The following is a 26,898-nucleotide window of genomic DNA, read 5'->3' on the forward strand; positions in this document are numbered from 1 at the left end:
TTAGTATTATTATTTTTTTTTTTAGAAGCGCTCGCCACTTGTTTTCATTCGCAACTGACAGTACCTATATGTATACATAATACCAGTTGCCCTTTTTGCCCCCTACTGGCCATCATCATTATTTATGTGTATATATTATATTCACATGCATTATGATTATGAATATACGCGCGCGCGCTGGCGATTGTAAAATAAACGTGTTTGGGATACCTTGAAAACAATAAAAAAAAAAAATTGACATTAATTGCTAATTAGCGGCAACACCACAGCCACTGCGAGATTTACGTATACGTATATGCGTGCGTTTTGTACCTAAACCGATCGATATTATTTTTGCATTCGTATAGGATGTACTGTCTATATTGATTTTTCTACCATTAAAGTCAACAAAAAAAATCTCTGAACATTTAAACAGTGGGATATTTCGTTTACAACACGAGGAAAAAAAATAAGAGCACCTATATTCTGCAAAATGATTACCGCTGTGACTATATAGCAGCAGTACACCTACATATTTAGGTACATATAATAATATAATATAGTACCCAATAGTACTCTATGTTATATGCATAATAATAATGTATAGTTATAAGTACACAGCATTTCTGAAGTCTTCGAACGCTCCACAATTTATTATAAATCATAATTATAGACGTTCTGCTGTTTTTCAGTTCACGATGAGACAATTGAAGTTCACGTAGGTACCCGTAGTATTCTAGATCAAACTAAATTGTAAAGTACATAATATATATGTAGGTATTATACAGTAATACGTATAGGTAAAGTAGGTAATATATATATATTACTATATTAGACAATGTGCACTTTTCCCACGTATAATTTGAATAAAAGTAGGTGCATAACAATTTTAATTACTCTATTATAATCTATAATAAACTATACCTAGATTTTTAATGCAAAGCGGTAAAAAAATGTTTAGATTACCTACTGCAGATGCAATTAAAATTAAACAAAAACTAACCAAACTTTTGTTTTTTGTATTACGAGATCACATATGCACAAGACGATTAAATTTGAAATCACGCAAATTACATATACATTTTAAAGCTTATTATACTTATAGGTACTAGGTAGTAAAAAATATAATATGACTATGTGATATTGTTCAACTATATGTTTAATGAGATTGAAAACGGACTGAACGCGTCGATGTAATTTCATAACAATGACAATTTGTTATACATGTATATAAAATATAAATATTGAAATGTACCTATAGGCATATCACTCATGTTGTAGTTGTGTATATACGTATATAAGATCGTGTATATAATTTTAAACCAGTATCATATTACATGCTCAAATAAATAATATTTATTTCGTAAGTCGTAACATTATAGGTACCTACTAATATATACCTGCACGGCTGCATAGTGTTGTTTGCTTATCGTCATTGTTATTATAGGTACCCGTTTTAATATCAAAGTTGAAATTAAACTCGTTATGTTTTTATCGTGTTCAGTAAAAAAAATATATTTTTATTGTGGACTATAAAATAAATAGGGAAGGCAACCATCATACCTTATTTAAACCTTTTTTTCTGTTTCAACCGTGAGACAGGATTGACTTTATATTGCTTCTAGTGGAAGTCATCTATCATAGCAATTGAAAGAGATTTGTCAAACGTTCAAAACAAAGAAGACATTTTAAATAAATTTGCTAGTACTGAGCGGAAGCTTAAAAGCTGAAATAGTTACCTATAAAACTATCTGGGGCTTAAAATAATACTTAATAATAATATGTTAATATTTTAATGTTTACCTCAATACCACCTTTTTATTATTTGTTTTATACATGCCACACACAGTGTAATAAAATAATATAATAATTTCATAGGTAATGAATTATGTTATTTATGCTAAATATGTTAGGGCTGAAGCGCCTGAAGCCCCCCCTCCATAACTTTAAGGTCTATATACGCCCTTGGCTTCCACCCGGCTACACATCGTTTAATATATAATTAAAAAAATGAACGTCACATATTGGTCTCTTTCTGCGATGGCCGTGCAGTATTACTAGAAAAAAGCATTTCCTAATAAGAGATCCACGCCACCGGGTCTGCAGTTAAAAATTGTAGACATCGCATTTGGTTTTTGTAACCCGTTCGAATGAGTTCTGTTACCCAGGTTGTTAACGCTTCGGTTCTTCCTCCTCTTTCTAACCTAGGATGTCTTCCAACATCTGGATGAAGAAACTTCTAGCCCTTGTCGATGCTCCTTCTAGTCTGCAGCCAACTTCTCTGCCAAGAACCCTCTTTGGCCTACATAAAAAGTTGGTAACATCCTGTGGCCTCGGTTTTCTTCCTCCCAATAATACCTTTGGTTTAAACTCCTCCCCTCTTACAACACGGAAAGTTATGTAAATGTATTGACAAACATCTAAACTTTTAAGTTACTAACATATTTTAAAGTGCCATCTTACCAAGAATAATGGAGAAAACCGATACTATAATAGTATAATGAAGAACAGTACCTATATTATAATGTATAGGTACCTATCTCTAAGAAACTATTCGGTGTTTTATAATATTATGTATAATATATAGTAATTTATTATAGCTTAACCTCTACAATTTATTCTTATCAAACATATTTATTTAAAAATCTCAATAATGTAACTGTTTAAAATTGTCATTACTCATTAAGTACCTACCTACCTAATTTGTATTTTTGTAAATTAATAATAAAATGTACACGACTACACCAGTAGAACGCTGAACAGTAACCACCCTTGCTAAATTTTACTTGTATAGTTTTATCTTGGGAGTTACCCGTTTCCGCCAAAATAATATTGGCCGTTTCCGCCATAGCCCTTTTCCGCCAAAAACGAAAAAGGTTCGATTCCCGTTTCCACCAAAAGACATTTCCGCAAAAAAAGTTTGGAAACCAATGGTCTTAATTTTTAAGCAATATTTATGTTTTGGTATATATAAAATAAAATAGTAATGTAAAATGTAGGTAATAGCAATGACATTTGTAAATAATTGCAAAATTGCGAATAGGTACAACAATATATAGCGAATATATTTTTGTGAAAAGACGTTTCCGTCAATTTAAGAACCATGTACAAATCTTACATATTCTTATCATATAAAAATATTTTTATTATTATAAATTATAGTACAAGTAGATAATAATAATACATTATATTTAACTATTTCAAATTATAATACAAGTATAGGTCAAATATAGTCTCAAATCTCAATAGAGTTTTGAAAAAACATATCGTTATTTTTAAATAATTAAAAATGTCATAAAAAATATTAATTATTATAATACAAGTATATGCCAGGTTTTAAAAATCACATTCTTAAGTATAGGTTAGGTTTTAAAAAATCATATAATTATAAGAAACAATTTTGACAAACGTGTACCTACTAATTTCATTGGAACTTTTTTTTGTAATTGCTTCTTCAGTAGTTTTTAAACGGTTTAATATTTTTATTTTACATTACTATTTTATTTTATATATACCACAACATATATATTGCTTAAAAATTAATACTATTGGTTTCCAAACTTTCTTTTGCGAAAATGTCTTTTGGCGGAAAAGGGAATCGTACCTTTTTCGTTTTTGGCGAAAAAGGGCTATACCTAAATCAGGGAACCGGTTTTTGGCGGAAACGGGCGATGCCCTTTATCTTATATGCCTATATACAATATGGGAATATGACCAAATGTACTTTAAACATTATAATATTATGCATTTATGCAGAATGCTGATTAAGAAAATATCGGTGAGTGATCCACTTGAATAGTTGAATCATAATTCAAATTAAATTTGTAGTTCTGCGCAGATATTATCAGAAATAGCAGAACCAGTAGTACCACTTTGAAGATATTCATTGAAGCGGGATTTTCAATAAAAACCAGCAGAAGCACATGGTATTAGTAATTGTATTAGTATTAAGCAAAATTTTAATTTTATAATATTCCATATATTATGACCACGATTAAATATATCCTTAATGGTGATTTAAGACAAAACTTTAATCTCACTTTTTTACTGTTCAGCGGTAAAAGTGTGATAACCTTGGTGAAGATATTTAACCAGTAAATAACTTTTCAAAATAATCAGAAACCTTATCACACAATAATATGAACATGTAGTACCATGATAAAAAATAGTTAATCTCGCTCCCGCTAAATGTTATTTGTTAACTGTTGTTCATTTGAAAAATCTAAACTTTTTAAATTTTTAGCTTTTAGCATTGCTTAGCCATGGGTGTCTTTATATAATATTTAATTTTATCATATTCTTTAAGCTCCTGTAATTATGTGGTCATCAAAAAAGAACACCATTCAAGTGTTTTTTGTCCTTACAGAAGACAGGACAGACATTGAAAATATGTCTGAAACTATGCAGCTTGCATTACAAGTAAGTGGTAACGTATTTTGTTTTTGGGCACAAAAATCAATAAAATATATAGATCATAATATTTATATTATAGGATTGCATTAATCATGAACTTACCACTAATGTGATCAGTGAGTCAGATGTTTGTAGTATGAAATCGTTGAAAAAAAGTCAAGTTTTTGTTTACGACACTTTTGAAGGACCTGCTTTTCAACACATTGTAATGGCTGCTAAACAAAATAAAGCTGCGTTAGTACAATATTCTGATTAATGTATTATTTATTTAATATTTCAAATCAACTAATAGTTAATTACAATATATTAAACATTTAAATCTATTCTGATTTATTTTATGGTAAAAATTAATTAATAGTTGCTAATCCATCCATTTTTTAATTTTATATGGGTACTAAGCTTTGATTAATTTTATACAAATTTTAAAAACATTGAAGTCTATGACAACATAATGCTTAAAAATACAAAAGACATAATTACTGTCCAGATTTGATATCTAAACTAACATTCATTATTTATACATATTACATACATACATAAACTACTCACAAAACCAGACATGTTGACATAATATTATGTCCCATTGGCCATTTTTGAATATGTTCCATAGTAAGAATTTTCTTTTGATTAGATTCATATCACCTGTAAATAATTTTAATATTAATATTTTTGTTTGTAATTTTTTTTGATTTTTTTTAATGTACCTAAGTAAAAATCACTTGATGTCTAGTTGAACCTAGCATAACTTCATGTACTGTAATATAGTTATTTTATGTATTTCCATATACCTATGTAGTTGGGCTCTCCAGTTTAAATGGGGACAAAAAAAAAAAATCAATATTTAAGATTTTTAAATAATTAACGTAATATATTATTATTACCTTATCCTTATTATTAAAGACCCCCAATACCCCCCCATACCTAAAATAATTCGTTGTGCCGCTAAATCAGTGAACCCTAATTTAAATGTCACTACCTTAAATACCCTTATTTTGTAATATCTTAGGAATAGAGTATAATAGTTTATTGTGGTTTCTAGATTATAATGTTTTAGCTTTTAAGCTTAAGGAGAACTTCCATTACCTTAATATTCTTTATTTAGTTTTAATTTAATTATTTTTGTTTCCAGAATTGTTAGCCCAATATGTTTAAGAACTTGTTTCGTTGAATCAATTTCTATACCTGAAAATAATTCACCAGTATATACAATGGCAATGCGTAACATTGTTCTAAGTATTTCAAATCTTAGTCCTAAAGAAAAAGTATATTTGAGTTCACCATATCATTTCTTTTTATTTAATTATTAATTATTATAATGTTTAGGAAAGAGTAAAAGAAAAAGTTGAATATATGGGTGGAATTTTCTCTCATAATTTACGAGACAGTACTACTCATTTAATGATTGGAAAAGCGGGATCTCAAAAACATATTGTAAGTAAACGTTTATATATAACTTATTTTATTATAATTTAAAACTATGATTTTATTTAGAAAGCTATTGAAAATGGAATAAATATTATGACTGAAGAATGGGTAGATGCCGTTTGGGAGGAAAGCCTCAAACGTAATATAGTTGCTACTGAATCTAAGTTTGATAAATACAAATGTCCACCATTCTATAAGCTGGAAATAACTACTTCCGGAATAGAAGGGAGAGATAGAGAAAAAATCATCTCTCTAATTGATGCAAATGGTAAAAAAATTATATTGTTAAATATACAAGAAACTCCTTAAGTATTCAACAAGTAACTTACAGACATTAAAGTCATCGAGATTCCTATGTAAATATATTTTTATCCCGTGTTCATGGATTTTTTTTCTTATTTAGGTGGCAAATATACTCCCCAGATGAAGAAAGATGAAACTAACATATTGATTGTAATGAAACCTACAGGGCAAAAGTTTACTTACGCACAACAATGGGGTTTATTTTGTTTAAAACCATCTTGGATTTATGACAGTGTTGAAAAAGGTTACATTGTTGAAACTCGTGACTATATTGTCAAAAATACAATGCTAAGTTCAACACCTTCCTCATCGAATGTTAAACGTATGACCTAAACTAAGTAAAAGTTAAAACTATTGTATTATCATTCATAATTCCTTAATTTACTTACTTTTCAGCCAATTTTTCTCAAAACGATTTAAGCGAAATTGTTGCTGAACCCAAATCAACAATTGAAGAAACAATAAATAACTGTGATATGTTAAAGCGCCAAAAAATAAATAATCACAGATCACAAGAAAATTGTACTACTCCAAAAAAAAATAATGGACAATGTAAGCATACTATTTTATTTTACCATTATTTATTAGGAATTGATTTATTAAACAGGCACATTTATAAAATTAAAAATGATATTGACATTTTAATTTTGTTACACATTGTATTACAGATCACTCAAAAAAAATAAATTATAAAGATATTTTAAATGATTTAAGTTTGCCAGAAGTAAAGAAAGCTGGCACGATTTTGGATGGTTGTAAGGTAAATTTTGATGTTCACAATGCTATTCAAAAATGTATACTTAGTTTTTAAATTAATTATTTGCAGATTTATTTTAGTGGATTTAGTTTAAGCGAAGAAGAAAAATTAAAACGAATAGTAATTTCTACTGGTGGAATTCGATACACAGAGCTAAATGAGTCTATAACCCATATTTTAGTGGGTGAATTTTCTGCATCACTTGCAAAATTATTGCACTCTATTCAAGAAAAGTAAATATAACTCCTATGATTTAATGCAGTTATTAATTGTGATTAAGAGAATACTACATATCCACAAATTGATTGCTTAAAACTTTTTCTGGAGGGTAACAATTACTTCGGCTACAATACCTTGTTCTAACTCATAAGAACTACTGAACTACATTTTCATCATGATAAAAAAAGTAGGACTGTGCATTAATTTTTGTATTTTTTCATATTACTATTATAATTTTTTTTTTAAATCCATTATTTTTACAGTTTCTAAACTTAAACAGCTTTGAGATTCTGAGCGGAGCGATGAATGTATTGATTTTACAATGATGTATGTTCTTATATATATTTTTTTTTTTGTGTCTGGTATCACGGTTTCTTGCAGTAAAAGTGCTTCGATTTTCTTTCTTCAACAGCAACTTTTCTAGTAGAAAAAAGAATATAGTTGATGTACTCGGAAGATCAAAATTTAAATTTCCCAATAGTTTTCAAAAGCAACAGGAAAAACAGATAAAAAATTAAGGAAAAATGGGAATTTTTATTCAAAACCATTTTTCGAAAAAATCATTTTAATTATTAGTTAATTCTAAATGACATTTTCAATTTTCATTTTTTTTTCTATAAATGTCAATAAAATTTTATTGGTTGAGTCAAAAAGCATGAAAATTTTATTTAAGACTCTTGATTTGTTGTTACAATAGAAATTGAAAAATATTAAAAAATACATAGGCATGATCTCTTTTTATAAGCATTCAATGTTCAAATTTTGACAATATTTATCAAATAGAAAATGATTTTGTAGTAAAAATGTATACAATTTTCAATTTTTATAGCTAAAGATTTAAAATTTAAAATAAGGTTCCACTTGATCAATTTTTCCATAACTAAAAAATCTAAAATTATATGAATACAGTTATATTTTACAGAAATTTTAAGTTCAAATTTGATTAAGATCGCATATTAACACAAAGAATAACATTTATAATTTTGTTGCAATTTGGTTCCAAAACAGCCCAATTCTGCATAGGTATATTTAACATTTTTCCTGCATCAGTGATAATTTAAAAATAATATTACTTCAACCCACCGACTACTATATTAATAATAAGTAATAACAATATAAAATATCCTAAACTGACATACTGTCTCCGCTCAGAATCGTTTTTTCATATACAATGATTTGATATTATTGGATTCAAATTGAATACTATCCGTTACAGCGACTTCTTGGACACCTAATGTACAGCAGAGCTTCATCCACTTTCCCGCTTTTTTAAAATTAAATTTTAGAAATAAAAACCAACATTGCAAATCTATTTTTTTTATCATTTTATTATAAAAGTTCAATAAACAAAGTCTTCTCGGTAATTTTTTTGCGTGAAACTATTTTTCGATATAATTTTGTAATTGTGCAATAAATAACTGAAGTACTAAGGTGAGACCAATCATAAGTTACTTACCTCCTCTTATGTTTGTTTATATTAAACCTCTTAAAAGTGTGGTGTCTTCTTAATAAACAATATTAAAATTTAAAATCCTGATTTTTTTATTGTAAATTATACTTAACACTTTACTTCAGACCTCATGTTGTGAATTTTAATTGGTTACTTGAAAGTATAAATTTGAAATGCACTGCTCCGGAAGAACAGTTTTTAGCTATGGATTCATCTCATTCATTTACTCCTGAATCTCCATCTCCTCTTAGCAAAAAGGTATTATTTTATTTAATACATAATTTCAATAGTTATAATTACAGTAAAAAGCAGCTAATATACATTAATATGTAAGAACATGAAAGAACATAAACTGAAAAAAATATACAAATATAATTTTACTAAAAGTGCACTCATGCTGTTTGGTTCTATTTTTAATATAGCTTATATTGTACTTTTATACTTATATTCTAAATCTTTATAAAATAATATCATATATTATTTGTAATAATCATCTATAATGCTCTTATTTAAACTTGAGCTTAGAGGGTTTTTTTATTCACTTTGCTAACATTTTCAAAGCATATTCTACAATTTTTATTTTGATACATTAAGAGGATATCAGCGTGCTGTTTGTTTCTTCTCTCTAGTCCATGCTCAACATAGACAAAATCCATTCACTCAAATTCAACTTTCTATGTTCTTGAGTAATCTGAATTAAAAATTGTATGGTGAATAATATTTATGAGAGTATGACATCGATTTATCAAAATATTGTCTGAAAACAATTTAATACCAATTTAAATTACAATATTTTTATTTTTAAAGTTTAACAAAATATACAACTGATATGTTGAACCCTCAAAAATATTATCCTTAAAAGTTTTTGAAATGAGTAATTTTTTTAATATTTCTCAAAAATTATCCAAAAGATTTTACGTGAATACATTTTATTATCTGGGAAAAGAAAACAAATATTGCACTGACGTCCTATTATATTTCACAAACAAATCAATCTTCAATGTAATTTACTTGTTCTTTCATTGTTCGCATAAAAATTATTAATATAAAGAGAACAGATCCTAGTATTTGGCAAAAAATGTTCTAACATCTTTTACTAACTTCGGACTTCTAATTCTAAACTTGGCTAGTTTTATAATAGTGTTTCAAATTGTATACAATTTTTATAATTATTTTTTTAGGGATTGTATATGATGAAAAATTCTACACTCTCTCAACCAAGAGTTGTAGATAAACCTAAACTACAAAATTCTTCTATAACCAGTAATCCGCCATTGGATAATTTTATCGATCAGTATTTGAATGTTGGTTAGTACCGTACAGTTTACAATTGTTCAATTTATATACTAAAATTTTGTATTCATGTTTTATTTATTTAAAATAAATGTATTAAGAATCCTAACAATTACATTTTTAGAATTTATAAAAAATCAGATAATTTATAGTACATTTTAGCTACATTTATACAAATTTAATTTAATATTTATTTAATACTAATCATTACATTATAATTTTTAGAAAACGCAAATTTTAATGATACCTCTAGTGAAAAATCTTCTTGTACAACACAAGATACTATGTCCACTCAAGATAGTAAACTTGAATCTGTATTAGAAGGTTTTTATAATTATTATTACTTTTATTTGCTAACTGTAATATAAAATAATGTATTATAATTTGACTATAGGGTTAACTATCCTTCTGCATGATTTGGATGCTCATCAGTTGCCATCAATAAAAAGTAAAATAATATCAATGGGTGGTGTGGCAGTTAATACACGTAGTTTTCGAGGACAAATTAATTATGTTGTTGTTCCTATTGTATTTAATGAGAAGTCTTTAAGTATTAAAGCCACCATAGTTAGTTGTCTTTGGATAGTAAGTACATTATTAAGTCATACTTATGCAAAAATAGTATTGTTGTCTGAGCACTATATTCTTAATATGGTCATATGGATGTGCTCTTGTGCAGACACAATTGAATGAACTTATAAGTATTTAACTTTTTTAAAACTAATTAATTATTAATGTTGTTATTATTAGGAAGACTGTTATAATAATGTTGAACAAATTCCTGTAGAATATTATCATAAACCAGTAATTTTTAGTGGTTCTATGCCTCTAAAAAACTGTGTGATTAGCATCACCAACTATACAGGATCTGAAAGATATTTCTTAAAAGAAGTTTCACTACTTCTTGGAGCAAAGTAAGATCATTATAATTTATTTGTAATTATAAATTTAATTTCAACACATGCTCATTTTTTAGTTTTCAAGATGCGTTGTCTAGAAAATCAAAACCAGAAGACAACATTATGATGACAACTCATCTTATTTGTTCTACACCAGAAGGGCCCAAATATGAAGCCTCAGTTAAATGGGGCGTACCAGTTGTATCTAAAGAATGGCTACTTAAATGTGTTACATGCAAACACCGTTTACCAGAAGACAAATTTCCAATTGCTTTCAATGGTAGATACTACATAAATTAGTTTAATTGTTTAAATTTTAATATAGAGTCAAAAATATTAATTAATTATGTTAATTCAATTTCCATCAGCTAATAAATCTTCATCAATGGATTCTACAGTTGCTTCAACTTCTAAAGTAAAAAATGAAATTCATAATAACAGCTCTACATCGTTTACTCAAAAATTAACGATACTTGCAATGCAAGATAATGATGTTGATTCGGAATTAGCAGTACCGCTTAAAGACACTGAGGATGATATTGAACCACCACTAAAAAAGAAATGTTCTGTTGAAATCACGATTCCAAACTCTCAAGTCTTATGTTCACCTTCCAACAAATATAAGCCAGCAATAGCTCGTTTGAAATCAAGTTGTTCTACGCCGGTTGCTTCAAATAGTTTCATAGAAAATTTAAAAACCCCAGAAACTCCATATGGACAAATATTTTGTAATGATCCTGTTACACCAGAAACAAAAAAGAAATGGAAAAAGTATGTTCATTACTATTAAGCTATACAAAATTATCGTTCTAATTAAATTGATTGTTGCTTTATAATTTTAACTACTTGGCTAAATCAACAAATTTAAAAATAAGTACTAACTTACATCTATGTATTTAAAGTTAAATTTGTTAATTTAACCAAGTAGTTAGTAAAAATATTACGATGATCACTGATATGTTTATAATTATTATTTTTGGTCTTTTATCTTTTACTTAGTATAATAATTAATGATTTATTTATATTAAGTTTTTGTTCAGAAAACCTTATAGTTTAAGCCTGACATTTTAACCGTTTTTTAGTAATTTTGATTAAATATAAAATATATTTATTATCTAATTTTACCAGTTGAACCTTGTTAAAAATAATGCATAAACAGGTATTAGTTATAAACTTTGATTTTTGCTTAGATGGATAGATACTTTGCCTGATGGTCCCGATGAAATATCACAACCTAAGTTAAAGAACCGAAATAGCACTGTAAGTTTTTTTGCTGATAATGTTTTTGTTTCTTGTATTTAAAATATTTTACGTTTTTCATTAGCCACTGACCGAGCTTAAGCGTCAAATATGGAACAAATCTTTACATCTACATGCTAATACTAATCAACAAGAAGTAAATATTCATGTTATAGTTTTTAAATAAACCAATAGAATTATTTATTTTTATATTCTTATAGTTAAATAGTCTTATTACTTTTAATAACGTATTACAACAAATGCAAATAATTGCTAAGTATTTTGTAACTGTCAAGTTTGAAATGTCAGTTTCTAATAAAATAATTCATAACTGTTTATGTAATTAATTATTTATGATCATATAATTATTTTTATATTTAGGAAACAAATGATATAAGTTCAACAAATGCTAATTCAAATGATACATTAAAAAGTTTAAGTTTGTCATATCGTTCTCCGAGTGTGTCCAACAACAACTTGCATAACAATTCACAAATATCAAAAGTTCAAAATAATAAATCTAATACTGTATCGCCAAATATGGTGAGATAATATAATGTTTACTTATAGTTAAACAGTTATAATTCAATAATTTATCATTCTTAGGATACTAAGCAGCAATCGTTAGATAAACAAGAATTTAGGAGGTTTGTCTTTCATTTTTAGCTACCTACAACATGTTTTTTATTTTAAAGTATTTTCTGCTTATTTTAGGACAATCGAACAACTCCAACAAGATTTATGTGCATCAAGAGAACCAGAAATTCCTCTTTCTAGAACAGAGTCAGAAAGTCAAGATGATTATGCAAGTAAGTAATTAGTTTGAAGTTTCTATTCAGTTGTTAGAATAAAAGTTAAAATTAGCTTCTAATTTTGTTAATTTATTTAATTTTCCAAGAACTTGTTTAAATTAATAGATCCTTAGTTTTAAATCTTCAATAGTATTTTATAATCTCATCATATTACTTATAATAATAATTAAATAAATAAATTATCATCAACACCTTAAAAAAATAAACTACTAACCTTGAACTAACTATTTTATTTATTTTTAATAATTATAACATCTGAACAATAAGTATTCACTTAACACAAATTATATAATTTTAAATGCCTAGTATCATACATTTATAAGTAAGCAATGAGTAATAAACTGAGTGTTTTAAATAACAAATTTTATAAATTATAGATTTTTGAATCATTTGTTTGATTCAGGGGTTGTCGAGTTTTCAATTTCCTCGAGAGTTTCTTTGAATTTTACTCTGTGGCAGTCTTGTAAAATGTGTGCTACAAAGCCACTCCTTGGATTAGAAACGTCACCCAGTTTCTTCATGATGTGTCCACATCTTAATAATATAACATCAAAAATATTAATTAATTATAATAATTAAATTTCCATCAGCTAATAAATCTTCATTAATGGATTCTACAGTTACTTTGATTTCTAAAGTAAAAAATGAAATTCACAATAATAGCTCTACTGCTCTAGTGTAAACGTCACCCAGTTTCTTCATGATATGTCCACATCTTTGCCATGTTGATTACATTGTCTTATTTACCATGGCCTATGTTCCCATTCAGTTTAAATTTGAAATTGACCATTTCTTTTGGGGAAGATTGGCCAAGGAGCTTGGGATTCCGGAGAAGAGATAAATGTCTTAGGTCTCTGATGATTTTCATATAGAGGTTATAGAGATTTAAGTCTGCGAGAGCCAGAGCTGAGTTGGGAGAAATTATGGATTGGTCAAGTTGAGTTGTTTAATTTAATCAAACTAGAGTATAATATTTGATAACTGAGTACATTGGAATGATAGCAGAAGTTTATTAAGTTTGAACTGTGTATTTTTGAACTATATTGCTATAACTAACAGGGCCAATGTTTGAACAACACTCGTTAAATGGTTTTGAAACGAGAGTGATTTATATCATATACTTAGTGCAATGTTCATGCTTTACACTGTTAATGATATTAATAAATGTAATAATATATCATATGGTTATTTTTATAGTAAATAAAACATTATACTGATATAATCTTATAAATTTAATTTATATTATTATATTATTATATTTATATTTAATATTGCATAGTGTTCAATTAATTTAATAACAATAGTTCCAAACATTTTTCATTTTTCTGTAACAATAAAATGTTTGTTTGTGTAGGAAACTCTCTATTTAAAGAACGAGTTGTAGAATCATCACAACAATGTTCAGTTGGATGGGAAGATCCAACTGAACAACAAGAAAAAGCCAGGGTAAGTTGTTAAATAATTAATGTATACGCATACAAATATCTATGTATAATATGATTCATACGTTTCAGTTGAAGAGGCTTTCCGAGTGCAATAAAAAGTTTATATTAACCAGCGTGAATACTAGTGTAACTTAATATTTTATTTTATGAATGATATTTTAAATTTTATTTGAAGAACTATAAAATATTTATTTGTTTCAATAGGATCGACAAAAGTATGAAAGTGCAATTGAAAAACTTGGTGCTCAAGTATTGCGAAGTGCCATGTTTTGTGAAGATGTTACACATGTCCTTATGCACCAGCCAAGTAGGAGTGAAAAATATTTATGTTCACTGGCTTCTGGAAAATGGATATTACATCCAAGCTATATTGATGATTGTTTGGAGGAAAATTATTTTTTGCCAGTAAGTAAAATTTTATATACTTGAACTTTGTTATTCTAATTACAGTAGAACCCTTTTTAAGACGCTCTCGCTTAAGACGATTTCCCGGCTAATATGCTCATTTTTACGAGTCCCTTGATTTTGACAATATTTAACATGTAATCAACTCTGGGTAATACGCTCTATGTTCCCTGATAAGATGCTCGTCTTGTTAATGATGTTAATATAAAAATACATTGTATATACATAAACATTGTATAACATTTAAAGAAATACCTCACTAATAGTAACGATAACGAATAATGTATTTGTACTTGTACCGGTTATCGGACGATTAGATACGATTAGATAGAAAGATACATGATTTTTTTAAATAGGTAATATAAAATAATATGTAATATAAATGTAATAATTCACTCTGCTAAGTAAAAAATATAATTTGTATACACAGAACATAGATACATAACAATTGTAAAATATAATAAAAATGTATTGTTCCCGTGTAATACGATTTCCCGCTTAAGACGCTATTTGTAACTGGTCCCTTGGAGAGCGTCTTAAACGGGTTCTACTGTACTTGAATAAATGAATACATTTTTATTTTTATTTGCTTATGTTTGTAGGAAGATAAATATGAATGGGGAAATCCTTTATCTGAATTATCTTTATCTACACCATTGCACGGAGCCGGTTATCGATGGCGTTCTAAAATTTGTTCTGGGAAAGCTGCAGCATTCAGCGGTATGAAAGCTGTATTAATGACATCCGAAAATAGATACCAAGCTTTGACTCGTCTTATACGAGCAGGTGGTGGAGTGATACTGGATAAAGAGTAAATATAACTATTAATAACTTATTATTAAATGTTTGATTTGATTTTAACTTTTATTTTTATTTAGTGAACTGTTGCAGTCTACTCATTGTATCGTTGACCAAGGGTATGGTAATATTCCAGTTCCTTTAAGCGAAATTGCTGTCAAGGGTATATTACTATTACCAGCTCCGTTTCTGGCTGATTTTCTTATTAAAGATCCATCACCAGATCCTTTAAAATATCTAATACCCGAGTACCAAGCTTTCTATAATAGATTAGCACCCAATACGTGACATAATAATGTGAACATTAAATATACTATACTGTTGTCATTTTTTATCTACATCAGACATTATATATTAGGTATTATATTGTTTATGAATACTATTATTTGTAATTTTTAATCTAATATAAATTATAAGCTGTATACCTCTATTTAATGATGTTTTGTACTTTGTGATAAACCAAATTATTTCAAATCAATAGATATATATAAATGTTATAAATGTATTAATGTGGTTAAAACATCCATACACTATTATCTACCGACCAATTTTCAATAAAGATAATTGAATAAATATTTTTAACGAGTTAAGTAAAACTGCATATTTAGCTAATGGCCTAGTCGCTGGGCTTAAGGATCAATAAAAAAAAAAAAAAAAACAGCATGTATTAATATTTAATTACAAATAAAGGGGAAGGTACTTATGATTTAATGAATTTATAGTATTTAAATTTTGTAAAAGTCCAGCAATTATTAAAAATTCAAGTAGGTACTTATCAATTAAAATGAAAACCTGAGCTATAGCTTTTATGTTGTAAAGAAATACTGAATACAATTTATTTTACTTTTATATTAATTATGTTATGCTGTCAAACAATAATATTTATTATTTTGTTTTATTATATTACAACATTTAAAATTCTGTCATCATCACAAAAATGTAAATCGGTAAATAACTCATTTATTGACTAATATATATTTCATAATTGAATGTTTTATGTTCTGTAATATTTATCGAATATTGTTCTAATTACTACTTAATAAATAGGTGATAATACTTGATCCAAGTATAACAAATTATATAATCCCCTGGATAAGTATACCTAATGTTATAGATATTTGATTTCCAGTCAGGAAATTACATCGAATTGAGCAATAAAAATATTAAACATAACATTTTTTTGTATTCAATATCCAAGTTTAAAAAAATATACACAAATAAATATTAATTACGATATAATATATAATAATGCAAATTGTTGTTTATAAGTGCGATGATAAATATTTTCACAACAGTGCACAGTGGTGCCGATTAACGGTATAAGTATCGACATCCCACAACAATAACTGCGTCACTGAAGTCATTATATTTAGTACATTCGTATACTATTGTCTTTTATAAAAAAAACTGTTTTGCAGTTTAGGTTTTTTTTTTGTTCATAAGTGTTTTATTCGATCTGTTTCAAAAAAAAAAAAGAACAATTGATGGTAAATATAAGCTAAAATAAATAAAATTAAAAAAATAAAAAGTCATATTAGACAAACTGCTGAAGCCTCCTAGCGGAGGTACTACTTAGGACTTACTGTTTTTGAAAATTTTAATAGATTAATCTCACGTGATGCTGGCCAATAATGGCCTAGTGGTATCGCTAAACAAAAAAACGCCGCAGATTAACGGCATCCACAGAGGTAATGGCAACGATCGTTAAAACAGGGCTCACCATCGTATTGTATACCATAAACTTAAGGTTGGTCATAACACTCATAACAATATGTAAATACAAAACAGTCAGACACTCAAACATAATATTTGGATTAAGTAGAAAGACCGCACGTCTATGTTAAGTCGATGCGAAAGCAAGCGACTAGTGATGATGGTGTTACACTACAGCTGCAACGTGTACGGAGACAGCTCTTCGGCAACAATCGAAGTTGAGATAGTCGTCGGCAAAACCCTATGAAAGTATACTAAAGTATTAGCTAATTATTAATAATCATGATTTTACTTAATTTTTTTTGTTGCTTAACTATCTCTAGAAATGATATATATATTCAGAACACTGGAAGAAAAGGCTTGCCTTCTTTCTCAAATACTAGTGTCTAGTGTTAAGTAAACACCAGTGTCAATGTGCGAAGCAGCAATCGATAGGTTTTGTGTAATGCGCGGAAGGAAATATAGGACGAACATAATTGAGGTAACTGATATAGAATATAAAAAATAGTATTAAATTGGTTCAAAGCACAATGACTCAATTTATGAAGAATATCAAAAGATCGAATTCAGGAAATTCTCCAAACTGGAGAATAATATTTAAAGGCGATATCTATGTCATACAACTTTCATGGGGTGGATCGTCTATCATAATAGATAAAATCTTGGATTTGGGAAAAAAACGGTCGTGTACATACAAATTGCCAACGGAATTGGGGTACATCCATCAAATAGATAGCTCTTGTAAGCTATTTTACAACAATGCTCATTCTTGCGGAAAGCTAAGAAAAATTAATTTATTAGAGAAATATAATAATAAACAATTTTTTAAAGATACATGATTTACAATTTACAGTTATAAAGATGGATGTTTTTGGTCTTTGAATTTCTTCTTTGGAATCCTTCTAATGAATTCAAACATACATAATAAATTATTATAATATGGACGGTCTGTTCTTGTTAAATATTTAACTATATAATTAACTAACTATTTTAGTCATTTAATTATTTTTTTATCACGCTTTTATTTAATACATGATATTTAATTTATAACTTTCACTGTTGCATAGACCTAGAGATAGAGTGACCTAACCTATGAAAACGTTTTCTATCTTATAAATCCTCACCCCCAATAGTAGAAGTAGCAGTATAGTATAGTAGATCTTCTACTGAGATAAAATTTTCGTAAACTTATCAAATGAAAACCAAATCGCGTTTAAATAGATCTGCACACCATATAGGCGAGCTATGCTTGGTGTATCACTCCAATAAGTAAGGAGGACTCTTTCAGATGTTTATACAGTTTTAATTCAATAATACTTACTTGTTTTATCAGTAACTTCATTTTTTTGAAATTAGAAATCATAAAAAAATGATTAGTCTTAAAAGTACTAATTTTATAAAACTATTAACTGAGTAAGTAAGAGATGGGTAGGTATGCAATAAAATAGCATAAAGCATAAGAAAATAATATGAGGTTTGTCTTTTTATGTTTTAAAGAATTCTAGATTTCAATTTTAGATTTTAAATTGTTTTTTTTTTTTTTGCAGAATTGTAGTTATTTAGCAAAAAATATGTATTAGTGTACAAATTAGAAAAACGATGATTAAAAACTAATGATTTTTAAATGTTTAAGTTACAAGTGGTACTTGGAAAGTATTTTTTTTTTAGTTTACACGATCGATATTCAGTCATAGAATACATTTTTATTTATTACTTATGTCTTATTTTATAATCACTGATTAGCACAATAAACGTTTATTGCACATTTCTGTGCGTATAATGAGCTTGGGGGGGGGGGGTAAATCGCTGGCACAAGTTGTGTACACTTGATTCCAGAATACCATGATTCCCGATTATTTCCAAGATCACATAGATTACTGAGTATACACATAGGTACTTACAGTTCATAGAAGGTAATGAAGATATTAAGGTCTATGGATTTACCGATTTACCTCTTGTAATAGGCAGTATTACAGTATGAATCACAGACATATACATGGGCGTAGGTAGGAAATATTTTCGGAGAGGGTTTTTGTCTAAATCCTAAATAGTATGCAAGTTAATAATATTCTCGAACGAATTCACAAAAATCTCAAGATTCTTTTATTTAATTACGGGGGGTGTTTGAACACCCAAAACCCCCCCTTACCTACGCTCATGAACATATACAATGCACATTGTGTGTCGAAATGAATTTCACAATAATTTACGAATTGTAAAGTTTTATTAGAATGGGGAGGATAACGTTATAATGTTTTGCCCGCAGTTTTGTTGTACAGTGGTTCATGGCGCTGGCCATGGGCGCCCATGGGGGGGGGCAAGACTTATCAGATGAACTTAAATATAAATTACTAACAAAACCATATATTCCTTCTGATAATTATGATTTTAAGAATGACAGTATTGCACAAAAAAGGAATTTTAAAATAGAATGGCTTAAACAATGTCGATGGTTAGTTTATTCTAGACATTTAAAAGGCGGCTTGTGCAAACATTGTGTTGTTTTTCGTCCTGTCGTTAAAAGAGGATTATTAGGAGCGTTCATTGTTAGTGAATTTACCAAGTATAAAGATTTTCATTTTCACCCAAAAAAACATATGCAATCTGAATGGCATAGAGATTCGGGTTCTCAATCAACAAATTTTTTAAAAATTATGTCCAACAAAGAAAAAAGTGTTATATATTCAATTAAATACTGCTCAACACTCACAAATTGAACAAAATAGAAAAAAGCTAGTCCCTATTTTGTCATCAATAGTATTTTGTGCGACACATGATCTAGCAATTAGAGGCAAATTGAGCTGTAGTGGAAATTTTCATGATCTTTTAAAATTTCGTGTTGAATCTGGAGATAGAGTTCTGTCTGAGCATTAATCAACATGTCATACTAAAGCTAAATATACCTCACATCGCATTCAAAATAAATTAATTTTATTATGTGGAAATGTATTATGTGATCAAATTGTTCGAGAAGTAAATATTAGCTTAAGTTTTTCACTGTTAGCCGACGAAACTTCCAATATTGCTGGCATTGAACAACTTTCGATTGGTGTTCTTTATGTTGATAGTTCAAAAACTATAAGAGAAGAATTTATAGGATTTAGTGCACTACAAACATTAGATGCAGTTGGTATAGCTACTTCTATTTTGACTTCAGTTGAAAAATACGGTTTGGATATGAATAAACTTGTTGGCTTGGGTTTTGACGGGTGTTCAGGGAAAGGAAAATGGGGTATTGTCCGAGTTGCGGTCGCAATAGACGAATTGCGGTCTTAATAATATTGAAGGTAAAATGAACGTCTTAATTGCGGTCAGTATCCGGTTAACGATTAATGGTTCTCCCTCCAGATGGAGTGGGAAATGTGTTTTTAAATTTAATCGCCAAACAACCTATAGATTCAAGAGTTACTAAATTTAGTGACTATTTAGTCGATGATTATATTGGGAATGATGCTACATTTCTAACCACACTCTGGGCAGCTTTGAACAATGATGTTTGGAGAACGAACAATGGAAGTGAAGCGTTCAATTCTAAATTCAAAACTGAGAACCGATCGCCACATCCCAACATATTTGAATTTTTGAAATGTGTCAAAAATATTCAGATTGATACATATTCAAAAATCAATTCAGTAGATTTGGAAACTAATAAAAAAAGCGAGAGCATAAATCAGAAATTTACTAAAAATAAAATACAACAGTATTTGAAAAAACAAATTTACTCGCTGACATATGTGAAATGTGTATCATACAAATATGAACCGGTTTAATATTACAAATGTAAATATATAAATATTTTAAAACATAATAATTATTAATCATATTTTTTTACCGTAACTAGGATTTTTACCTGTTTTGATCCCGACCGCAACTCGGATTTTTTTTTACCTGTTATAATCTCGACCGCAACTCGGTATCAATCATTTTCGGAGTTCAGAAAATAATTTGTGATAAATATTTTAAAGCAACATTTTTTCACTGTGCTTCGCATAGACTTAATCTCGTTGTAAATGATTTGAATGCAGTGACAGAAATACAAAATACTGTAGGAGTAATTAAAGAAGTTATTAATTTTTTTCGTGAAAGTGTACTTCGTCGAAAATTGGTTACAAGTACACCACTTTTTTGTGATACTCGTTGGTCTGCGAAATATAAATCTATTCGCATTTTTGCTGAACACTTTATTAATATTAAGTCAGTTTTAGAAAAACTATCTTATAATAATGACTCAGATTTTAAAGTTAACACCACTACTCACGCAAAAGCACACCAACTATCATATGCGACATCAACATCACAATTTATTATATTTTTAAATATTATATCTAAATACTCAGCTCAATTAGAACCAGTTACAAATAAATTGCAGGCAAAATCTATTGATTTATACTCGATCCAAAATCATATTCAAGATTTATTAACTATATTTAATAATAATGGAAAACAATCAGATATCGTTTTTAATGATATTTTTAATAACTCCGTATTTATGGCAGAAAAATTGGCGCAGAAATTAAAATTCCACGCATTACATCCAAACAAAAAAATAGATCAAATTACGAAACCGATTGTGCTGAACACTATTACAGACTTTCTATTTTTATTCCTTACTTAGATTCACTAATATCATCTCTTTCACGACGATTTTCGAGTACAAATAAAATAGCATTCTCAATAAGTCTACTGCATCCTACAAATATTAAAAAGTACACCATTAATGATTTCAAAGAAAGAATTAAGCTGATTAGTGATCATTATGAAATTGAAAATATGATAGAGGAATCTAATATTTGGTATTAGTATTGGATTGATAAAAATTTGATTGACTCCCAGTGTGATGAAATTTCGTTTGTTGATTTATTGGCTCATTGCGAATAATATCCTGCTATTTTTCAAATACTTAATATTTTTATATCACTGCCTCCGACAACGTGCACAATAGAAAGATCGTTCAGTACATTAAGACGAGTAAAAACGTGGCTTCGCTCGACTACAACAGATGAAGATCGTTTAAATGGGTTGTGTATGATGAGCCTTCATCGTGATGAAAGAGTTAACGCAAACAAGGATAATTTCATTCAGGATGTCATTAATATGTTTGGAATAAAACGAAGAAATTTGCAGTTCTTATTACTGATACCGAATAATATACTTAATTATATTATTTATTTCTATTTTTTATAATCTAATACAACATGCATGTATACATTTATATGTAAAAAATAACATTAAATCTTTATTATCTTACATTCGAAAAATTTTATTATTTTGACTTCCCCTAAAATGTTACCTAGGGAAAGGTTGAGACGCCTTATAAATTATAATATTTATAAGCACTAAGCACATGTTATATTATACACACATATTACATATATATATATACTCGTATATAGGTATACCTCCTATACAGCACGAGAGGACCTTTGATTGTGTATTAAAAATCGTTCTCGCTGTGTACTCGCATACATGCATATAGATTGTACGTGTATATATTATATTTATTGCGCTTGTGTGTACACACATGGGTCGGCTATATTTGTGCTATATTATGCAAACACATAATATTATTAAATAATAATACAAACAATATTAAACCATACAGTTTTTTTTATTAACATTGTAATCATATATTATTACACTTTAGAAGAGAAAAAAATATATATAATCAATAACGATCCATACGATTTTCTTTGTTTTCATTCTAATAGTTTAGCTTCTAGCGTTTGACTTTCGGCCACAATCGTCTAGAAGAAACCGGACAAATATTTGAGGGGAGACACGCTGGTGCGTTCAGATCAGCGAATGTCTATGGTCTCAGACATATATGGTACCGAGGACAAAGATAGAGGATTTGCGGAGACTGTCAGACCAGGAAGCCGGCGGTGACCGAGCCTGCAGCAGGGTGGTTCTCGTCGGGCCACGACGACACGACGCAGTGCACTACACCTCAAGGCCGACTGCGAATCAGCCGGCAGCACTCTCGATGGAGCAAGAGGATGTTGGTGTTCGACGGCGATTATGGCAAGCAGCGGCAGCAGCCACAGGATCAGGATCAGCTGTATAGACGAGTCTAAAGATCGGCCTTTGCCGAAGGACCACCGAAAACGCTGCCCGCGTCCTGGAAACCGACCCGCGTTCGTCCTGTGCGGCCAGCCGGTCGGCTCGGACTAGAAAGCTTTTGGCTGCATATCAGAGGCGTGTCGAGTGCATCGGACCGGGAAATGGTGACTGGAGGAACTTGGTGACTGTGAAACCGATTAAAGAATAAGAAGTGTGAAGGTGGCAGATTCAATAGAAACGTGACAAGGCTTCAAGAACGCTAGCTGGCGTATATTGCTGCAGAATGCAGGAAACTTGCAGGTTAGATTTGTATATGCTGAGAATGCAGGAAACTTGCAGGTTAGATTTGTTTGCTGAAAATGATGAAACGAAATTGAAAATTTTGATTTTTTCCGCGATTCTTCGACATTTTGTTATATTATATTCTATATAGTAACACTCATCAAAAATTCAATTCATAATACTGCATAGGTACACTTACTTATAATATAGATATTCGATTTGGTACCATATATTGTGGTAAAATCGTTACATTTGTTGTAGCGCTTCGATAAGTTAATTACCTTGGATTTACCAAGTCACTTCTTATTCACTTCAGTTTCACCGTCAGTTTGTTCCTCCTCGATCATGTCACCATATTTCCGCGGTCTCGAAACTCACTCAGCACACGCACCTCGATCTGCAACCTGGCTTTCTCGTCCGATTCGCCCGGCCGCTTTCGCGAGCACAGAACGAACACGGGTGGGCCGGTCTCCAGCGAACGCGGCAGCATTTCCAGTGGACGGTCCTTCGGCGTAGGCCAATCTTTAAACTCGCCCTGCTGGTCCTGATCCTCTGTCGGCGGCGGCTGCTGCTGCAAGTGCCGCTGCATGCCATGCCTCATGTTTATCGCCGTCGAGCTCGCATCCTCCTACTCCGCCGGCTGATTCGCGTTCGGCCACATTGTTGTAGTACACTGCGCTAAGTCGTCTTCGAGGTCCCAACGAGAACGTTGCCCGGTCACCGCAAAGGCCTGTCTGCATCAGCCACATGGCGTCCTGGTCCGACGGCCCGCCGCTATATAGTCCTCTATTCGTCCTTGGTACAATATGTCTGGTGGTTAAGCTCCTTTACGGTTCCATGGACATTCCCCGATGATTAATAACACAGCCAGCGTCCTTCCTCTCGTGTGTCCGGTTTCTTAGTGAATATCCGTAGTTCGTTTTTACAACATTGATATTTAAATACACAAATCTCATTACTATGGTCCAAGAATCAAGATATTATTATTTGATTCGATTGTAGCCAGATACCAAGTACAATCCACGTATGTGTATTTAATATTTATGTCATACTAATACCTACCTCATAAGTTATAACTTTTACCTAAAATCTGTAAATAATCAATATAATAATGAACAATAGATATAGATTATCGACATAAGCTCAACTGAGAGGACTGGAGTATCTGCGCTGCAGTAGCTATACCCTCTAAAAAATTACACCCTAAAAAAATTATTCTCTGAACTCACATAATATTAAACTAAATAAATAAACAAAAATTTGGATTTAGTTTTTTTTTTTTCATTAGGTACCAAGAGTTACAAGATTATAAAGATAGAATTCCATCGATGTATACTTATAAAGTGATTTTATAACATTATTATATGAGCACACGCCACACACTCCAACAAGCATAATATTGTATCACGTACAAAGTATAGTGCAGCACTGCAGCCACAAAATCATCGGTGGCGACCATAGACATATATAAACAATAACAATATGTCTATGGTGGCGACCAGTTTTCGTCTGCGACGGTCAGACGCTTCCCCCACCTAGAAAGCTCGTGAGACCAGCAGAAGTCGGCCGCCGAGGTACGATCTCATTCTGTATAGAGAATAATCATAAGCAATTCTTGAGGATTTACTCTTCATTTTTGTTTCCAATAATTACAGCAAACACCATCTTGATAAAATAAAATCATAACAAAAATATAATTTATTTTGTAATACAATTTTGAACTACATTATGACTGTTTTATTTCAATTAAAAATATTTAAAAAAAATAAAACAATTTTCATCTTAGCATGATGAAACATCTAAACTTTACAAAAATCCTGATATTTTTCAAAAAATAAACTTTGTCAAACAACAGAAATCATTCTTCAGTAATATACAACTATACATACCTATTATAATATACAAAATATCTTTATTTTAGAAAGACACTAGATAACAAAAAAATTGCACGAAATGAGCTCAAAGCTTTACACTGTTCATTTTGCATTGCATTTGGTTCATTTGCTATTATATTTTCTAATGGTTGTAACTTGTAATAATTTCAAACATATTCATGATGATCAAGTATTGAAGTTGTTAAAATACACGAAGAATCCTCAACCCACAGAAATTCAGTAGAATCCTTTATTCAATTATCTAATGATAAATATATTGAATTTAATATCAATAATAAAAAAAATCAAATACTAGATAATACCCATGTTAAAAATTAAGTTTTTGAAATAGTTAAGTTTTTTGGTCTTAAAAATTAGCCATTTAGAGGTCCTAAAAACTCTAAAAGGCTATACAAGTGGAATATTGAAATATTTTTAAAATTTTTTCAAAATGTCTAAATTGTGTGTAAAATATAATCCTATTTATAACGGTACTTAAAAGTTTGTTAAAGTGACCCATAAATAATATTTCTAAATTAAAATAAAATAACTAAATTATTATTTTTTGCCTAACCGTCTAATTTAATCCAAATTTGAACATTGAATGCTTAAAAAAATCTTGCGTATGCAACTTTAATATTTTAAAAAATAGCTACAAGATTATAATACCTAACACATTATTTGCATAGACTTTTCCTCTATCAACACAAGGCCTAGGAATTTCATTGTCGTTTCGACTGTTAGAAGTGGTAATTGATTTTCGATAAATTAAAAAGATACGTGTGGTCGTTTATAATCATATAATAAAATTGTACGATAAAAATCACTGTTTATATTAAACATTATATAGTGAACATATTTGAGACACTACAGTTTTTCCTTTACGATAAAAGTCAGTAAACGGTTTTGCCCAAATGAGGTTGGTCATAACTAGGTTTGGCCGGTCAAAAGCCGAAATATGACATTTTGCCCAAGGGTTGTGGGCAGTTCGCTTTTTGCCCGGACATTTCTGAGGTTTGCCCGTAACATATACATATGTATTAGATGTAATTTTTGGTGGACTCGCTTAGACGTTCCTTTGATATCTTATAAGCAAAATATAGAATCTATACACAAATCAGATACATTTTAGATATTATTTTAAAATTGAAGTGATTACTGGACAATGTTGATGATTAACAGCAAATATAGTTTATTACCTAACCAAAATACCAAATTTTCTAAAAATGAAAACTCTGTAACCCTTAAAATAAATGTCACCACACCTTGCTCCTGTCAACTCCAAACTTTCCCATTAAATTGTCCTTGTATTCTTGCAGACACTTTGGTAAAAGCAAAACATAAATACTAAATTTAAAACTAATAAGTACATGACAATTTACTGTTTATTTAAATTAATAAAACATTTTTGTAATAGTAATAATATGCTATGTATAAAAATATGCTACATAACATTATTCATGATTATTTTATAAAAATATAAATTTTGTTCAACTCTCGAGGCTATATCAATATTTAATACAAAAACAATA

General features: G+C 29.3%; 1 protein-coding gene across 3 annotated transcripts; it reads left to right on the top strand.

The window, feature by feature from the left end:
* Positions 1-4,148: 4,148 nt before the first annotated feature.
* Positions 4,149-16,095, top strand: LOC111027845 (DNA topoisomerase 2-binding protein 1). 3 transcript variants are annotated; one of them, XM_022306302.1, is made up of 26 exons: positions 4,149-4,398; positions 4,472-4,626; positions 5,522-5,654; positions 5,716-5,823; positions 5,884-6,085; positions 6,221-6,442; positions 6,517-6,672; positions 6,789-6,880; positions 6,947-7,110; positions 8,672-8,804; positions 9,728-9,854; positions 10,065-10,163; positions 10,234-10,424; positions 10,590-10,753; positions 10,816-11,018; positions 11,107-11,509; positions 11,929-11,998; positions 12,063-12,134; positions 12,359-12,520; positions 12,584-12,624; positions 12,692-12,786; positions 14,144-14,235; positions 14,304-14,360; positions 14,439-14,639; positions 15,242-15,450; positions 15,518-16,095. In XM_022306302.1, the coding sequence occupies exons 1-26, from the start codon at positions 4,297-4,299 to the stop codon at positions 15,723-15,725; spliced, it is 3,861 nt and encodes a 1,286-aa protein (XP_022161994.1). In that variant the 5' UTR covers positions 4,149-4,296; the 3' UTR covers positions 15,726-16,095. The 3 variants fall into 3 exon arrangements, with proteins under 3 accessions (XP_022161994.1, XP_022161996.1, XP_022161995.1); XM_022306303.1 differs by having other exon boundaries at positions 4,290-4,398; positions 4,451-4,626; XM_022306304.1 differs by lacking the exon at positions 4,472-4,626.
* Positions 16,096-26,898: the final 10,803 nt, after the last annotated feature.

The sequence above is a fragment of the Myzus persicae genome, unplaced genomic scaffold (assembly GCF_001856785.1).
Source record: "Myzus persicae strain clone G006 unplaced genomic scaffold, MPER_G0061.0, whole genome shotgun sequence".
In the NCBI taxonomy this organism is placed as follows: domain Eukaryota; kingdom Metazoa; phylum Arthropoda; class Insecta; order Hemiptera; family Aphididae; genus Myzus; species Myzus persicae.

What these genes read in the sequence shown, in the direction of transcription:
- LOC111027845 (XM_022306302.1), top strand. Translation starts at nt 4,297, where the DNA reads ATGTGGTCATCAAAAAAGAACACCATTCAAGTGTTTTTTGTCCTTACA. An exon ending in CGGGATCTCAAAAACATATT is followed by an intron (nt 5,824 to 5,883) that starts GTAAGTAAACGT and finishes GATTTTATTTAG; the next exon opens with AAAGCTATTGAAAATGGAAT. An exon ending in CTCTCTAATTGATGCAAATG is followed by an intron (nt 6,086 to 6,220) that starts GTAAAAAAATTA and finishes TTTCTTATTTAG; the next exon opens with GTGGCAAATATACTCCCCAG.